General features: G+C 41.0%; 1 protein-coding gene across 9 annotated transcripts in view; it reads left to right on the top strand.

Annotated features, from left to right (window-relative positions):
- LOC116044074 (regulating synaptic membrane exocytosis protein 1-like) overlaps positions 1 to 6,000 on the top strand; it is a 168,711-nt gene that overhangs the window by 136,968 nt on the left and 25,743 nt on the right. For 5 of the 9 annotated variants that reach the window (XM_035992040.1, XM_035992041.1, XM_035992033.1 and 2 more), the window contains one exon: positions 3,867 to 3,956. The exons of 2 other annotated variants lie outside the window; for them this stretch is intronic. In XM_035992040.1, the coding sequence (XP_035847933.1) occupies positions 3,867 to 3,956 (90 nt within the window). Of the gene's footprint in view, positions 1 to 1,482; positions 1,576 to 3,866; positions 3,957 to 6,000 lie in introns of those variants that run through there. 2 more of the 9 variants (XM_035992038.1, XM_035992039.1) reach the window with 2 other exon arrangements.

Here is a 6,000-nt window from a genome sequence, read left to right as displayed (position 1 = left end):
CTGGAAGTAAAAATCCCATTCAATTTTCTCCATAAGGATTTTAATCATCAGCCATAATGTCTAAACCAGCCAAGGTAGACTGACAGCGAGCTCCGAGGTTGTGAAACGAACGTTTCTGCTCCTGTAGAAGCTAGAAGTCTGTATGAAATCAACCTTGTTTTAAGAAAAACATGTTTTATTCGCAATCTTATGGAGAAATACTACACTACCCACAATCCTAAGCATAACCATAACCATACCATGAAAATGTTTACCGTACCTGCAAACCCGCGAACGGCTAGATCGAGCTCCTCCCACTAAAGTCTATGATAGTTTCTGTACACAGTCTTTGCCTTTTTTTACTATTTTCAAAAACATTTTGGCATGATATCTCTCTTAGTTGGTTGGCTCGGTTCCAGATGTAAATCTCTTTATATAAGCAATTTCTGAAACATCAATGGAACAATTGAATGAGGAAAACACTACCGGAACCAGAGGCGTTAAAAAAGTCACTGTCGAGCTCTATGGGGAAGAATCCAGTCCGAGTGATGAATCAGAGCAGTAGCAGGTTTAAAAACACTTTGTCGTTGCATTTGGGAACAAACACGGCACAATGTCTGCTGAATTCATCTAAAACTGAGCCAGAATCCAAAAGAGAATTTATTTAAGCTGAAGATTGTATTATAATAGTTTGCTTCTGCCATCTGTTGCCGGTATGCAAATTGTAACACAAGTTTACTCTTAGAGATTGGATGATTCGTGCACCCTGGAACTCAAAGTACTCAAAGTCTACCCTGAGGTTTACGCAGGCTTACACATTTGACGTTTCAATCAAAGAACCACAGATTTTCCAATGCACGTGTTCATCTTTTTCACCATTGATTCAACTGGGAGTGTCCCATGCCCATCTAAGCCGAGGAAGTGCTCCAACCACAGTATGAGTCAACTTAAACTGTCTATGGAGAGAATGAATGCGATTTGAACTTCCAAAACCAAGGGGTGCCCAAAATAGGTTCTCCCAAAAAGTATTCCATCATAGCTTCCTCTTGGATGTATCAAACTATATAGAGTATGTTTCCCATAAAGTATTTATTAGAAGATAACCCCTTGAGATGAATCATCTCAATTTTTCGAGGGGGTCCAAACTGCCTTCCCAATCTCTCTCCACTAAAATTCCGATCTTTGACAAGCACTTTGTTTGAAGCATACTGAGGCCTTTACACATTTTCGTGGTGCCAGTGTGAAATTTTCTCAACCTGTGGAGAAGCCCATACTCCCTTTATTGTCGTAAAAATGTTGATCGTCTCCAATATTAGAGTTCCGAACTCTGCGGACTTCCTTTTATGTGAGTATTTTTTACAGCAGCAGGAGCTTCACAGATTCATTTCCAATCTGTGCTTTCTTTCCTTTCTTTTGTTTTTGTTTCATTTGCAAATGCATGCTGGTTTTTTTTTTTAAAAAGTTTCCTCCTGTGACTAGTTCCACCCTGCCTGCATGTCGAAACATACGCTCTGTCGTGGGATCGCACATGTTCATGGCAACATGCAGCTCCATCACACACTGCGCTGTAATGTTCACAGATGAGGTGACAGTTTGGTAAGAAACACACATGCGTGCAGATTAGATAGACAGACAGACAGACAGACAGACAGATAGATAGACAGATAGATAGATAGATAGATAGATAGACTTTATTAATCCTGTGGTATCACTACAATCCCAAACTAACTAATTCACTGTGTTACTGCAGCAAGTTACAAGGACCTACACACTCACTCACACACATACACAAAATACAAGGAATATACTAGAAATAATAAATAAGATTGATAAAAAAAATTATAAAATAAGATAACAAAAGATCAAAATACCAGAATACCTAATGAAAAAAAAAATACTCAGAGGAATGAAAAGAATGTACATGTAGATACAAGTGTAGAATAAAATGTACAACCTACAATGAAATATGCATATTAAAGTGCTCATATTATGCTTTTTGGCTTTTCCCTTTCCTTTATTGTGTTATATTTTTTTGTGTGTGCATGTAATAGGTTTACAAAGTGAAAAAGCCCAAAGTCCACCCCAAAGGGACTTACCATCTCCAACAGAAAACACTGTTCACAAACTGCTCCAAACAGCTCTATTGTAGTCCAGCCTTTACTTCAGAGACAAACGTGCGTCACTTTGTAACACACGTTGTAATGCTCGTCTAGCTGCTAGCGTGGCCCGGCTAGGCTGGCTAGTAGTCCTTACCTAGGTACTGCGCATGTGCGACTCCCAACAAAGATGGTACAGAAGTGAGATGCCTCACTCTGTAGCTAAAACAGAGAGCTCAACACACAGGGTGAAAAGAGGAGCTGCAGCAATGTGCAGTACAACAAATATATGGTGTTTATTTGAAAATTATACCATGTAAACCTATTCTGATACAACCTCGAAATACAATTATGAACCTGAAAATGAGCATAATATGAGCACTTTAAATATGAAGTAGCCAGCGTGCAAATAGCATAATAGTGCAATATTGTAATGTGTGAGGTAGTGAGATAGTTATCTCACACTCAGATTATTATTATTAGTTAGAGCGTAAACCGTGCCAGGTTTTGAGAAAAGTGCATTCCATCAATTGGAATCAAACAAACACATTTCTACTCTGAATCATTTTCATGACAACCATGACAACTTAAGCCCAGTTCAGACCAAAGATTGGCGATGAGATGAAACCGTTTTAGAACCTTGCAGAGAAAAGTTTCAGCGGTCTGAACCGGCCCGTCTCAGCTCTCCAGAGACCTTAGAACGTAAGAGACGTCACCTGTTTCAACAGCCAATAGAGAAGTCAGCTGGTCAAGTCAGCTACAATTAAAATGATCCATAGTCCATTTTATTTCTGTTACAAACTGTTAACGGAGGCTCAACGTGCGCCTGCGAGCACGTACAGCGTAGCGAGCTGGAGAGTGACTGAAGAGAGGGAGCGCCTAGGACAAAGCCGTGAGTCAGAGAAATAAAACGCCAATTCATCACTAGAAATGTGACTAGCAAGTGAACGAATCTTTGGTCTCAACTGGGCTTTAAGTCTCTGACACAGCAATCCGACGGCCGACCATCGGCAGAAAAGTCAGTCGGACTGATCAGTCAGCTCCCGTCTCCCCGAGTGGGTCAAAAAAGTGCCTCGGAACACACCGAAGCGACGCCGACTTGAGCGTACATTCTGTGCGTGCACGAGACGCAATACGTCTCCATAACAGCAAAACGCTAATCTGTATTGTCGCCCAAAAAATGAAAATCGGAAATGACGGAACATCTCTCTAGACCTAGTAAACACAGAGCACGCTGTCGTCAGTCACTGTTTTCATCAGAGAGTGTTGATAGTAGTCAAGAATGATCGTTGTTGTCATTACTCGCTGAACGAAAGAAAATACGATGGCTAATAATAATAAAATACTGGCGTTGTCAGCTCCGGTTTTCTCTTGCACTGATTCGCTAGTCAAGGGCTAGCACTCCACCAATCAGATTGGTCATTGAGTCCGACTGCCCACTGGCCAATTCAACAAGTCAAATTGGCCAAAATGAACGCCGATAGCTCCTCCGACTGACGACGGCACGGAACACACCGAACAGACTCGAGTCACCGACCTCGCCAGACTGTCTGACGGCCGATAATCGGGTTGGTGTGTCAGCGCCTTTACAGACACTCCCATCCTTACAGCAGCAAGCCAGTCATGGTTTACCTCTCAGAATAGCATTACGGTTTTAGGGATTCTAACCGTACTTTCTTTTAAAACATTTGTTTCTGTTTGTCCATTGTTTTTTTCTCTTTGTGTTTGTTTCTGTCCTCTCCTCCTGTCTCCCCGTCCATTGGATGGCATGTTGTGCCATGGTGCCTCTAGTGATCTGCAGCCTTCTCTGGACAGGGTTAGGAGCGCTAGCGCCAACTGTCTGACTCCAGACAATCATGCCCCCTCACCAGAGACTGAAAGGTACCAGCCTCTGTTCCCCACCACCCCTCCTGTAGTGCTCCAGTAGTCTCTTATCCCTTACCTTTCCCAGTCTTTGTAGTTCTTTCTCCCTTCTGAATGGTCCTACACTCACTGAAGATTTAGCTTCTCCCTTTCTCACTCTAACTAGACCCCATCGCCATACACGCCACTTTATTATTCCAAACAGCTGTTTCACACAGCAGCTCCCATGTTTTGCCACAATCCTCAAGTTGTGTATGAAGGTGCAACGGTTTTCTAAAACTGACACGAGTAGATCATCCATTAGCAATAATAATTCATACTTTTATTTGTTCTATTGCTTAATAGGCTTGTGCTGATTGGCGATCAGATCGTATATCAACGATTGAAGAAATAATCAGCGATTGGTTTTTCCTACGCCTATAACTCAAGCGATTTTACCTAACTTACTATCAGAACTAAGGAACTAAATAATATCACCTCCAACATGGCAAATAACTACAGTTACATTACCTACGGAAGAGGATTAGGGCCACATGTGAAAACATTTACTTAAGTTCTGAATTTAAAGTCAGAATTCTGAGAATGAAGTCAGAATTCTAAGTAGATTTTTTTTAAGTAAAAAAAAGTCTGAATCCTGACTTTAATCTAAGAATTCTGAGTTTAACAATCAGAATTCTATGATTAAAGTCTAAAAAAAACTAATTCTGATTTTATTCTCAGAATTCTGACTTTAATCTCAGAACTCAAATACATTTTTTCACACGTGGCCCTAATCCTCTTCCGTAATTATCACTAAAGGAGGCAGAGGAATAGCTAAACATTTGACACGCTAATCATCAGAGAGCCGGAGAGTGAGAGAGAGAAGCCATCGCTAACTACGTAGCTAAAGTAGCTAACAGAACTGAATAGCGTGTAAACAAATGTGGAATTAGCGAGAAAGTCGCTGAAAGAAGGAGAGAGCTGTGAGTGCTTGATTGAACTATGACAAAACCAACTGTGTGTAGCTACCGTAGCAATACGCTATTGCTGTCAGCAACACAGAAGTATTGTCAAATGAAAATGTAGCTATAACATTACGCTTACCGCTGCGTGTCAGCCAAGCAGGAGGCAGGACAGCCAAGCCGGTGTAGCTAATTTCCTTGATTAAAGTGGAAGCCTCTCCACATATGCATACTATGTTAAAAGTATGTGTTCAATGTAGGTAGTGCTAGCCTGTCAGACTGACAGAGTACCCACGATTGGATAATTTAAAAATATAAGCGATCGCTCAAGCCTATTGCTTAACTCTGTAACAATTTAGCCAAATTTCATATCATTGAAGTATCACCTTCTGGACAACTTCGACAACCCATCAAAGATTGACTTCCTGACAGAATCGGTGCACCTCTTCTTGTTCACCTTATCTTATTTACTGTATCTAAAGATGAATCCCTTCACCAATCGGCCTACTTTACCCTGCTTAGCTTCACACGGTCCAGGCTGCATTGGAATCAACCCTTCAACCACTCGTGCATCTAATTTGTTAGCTTCACTCCTTAATTATAACCAGCATAACCGTCTCCAGTGTCTTTTTTATTAACACTGAATAAGACCGGCTGTCCTGCTTTATCCAGAGATTTCTGGTGCCTGTGCTGCTTTCTTGCTCAACCATCATCCACAAAAATGTATTCAAGTCTGTTTTATTGCAATACTCACATGCTATATGAATGTTGAGAGAGTTGTGGGTCCCTGTAATCATTCATCCTGTCCACACTGGCTGTGAAGGGATACCTTCGTAGTGTGACTACAGTGTAAAAGATAAGGGTCAAAATACTCAGTCCTTCTGTTCATCTTTATCCTGGAAGTCGTGTGTAGGTTTATTGTTGGTGTTTAGTTGGCAACAAATCTGCATGCGACTGCCAGGACATTGTTGATTGTTTACAGCTAAACAAATATACATAAAGGGAATATTGTAATCAAAAGATTGTAACTTTGGATTGCCATATACCCAGATATTTCCCTCGGGAGTTGGTGGGCACCAACACAGAGCTAAAAGAAGAGGGAATATCGGACTTTTTATTTG

This window comes from Sander lucioperca, chromosome 15 (assembly GCF_008315115.2).
Source record: "Sander lucioperca isolate FBNREF2018 chromosome 15, SLUC_FBN_1.2, whole genome shotgun sequence".
NCBI classification, from domain to species: Eukaryota; Metazoa; Chordata; class Actinopteri; order Perciformes; family Percidae; genus Sander; species Sander lucioperca.
The sequence above is the reverse complement of the archived record's forward strand: the minus strand, read 5'-3'. Positions and strand labels throughout refer to the sequence as shown.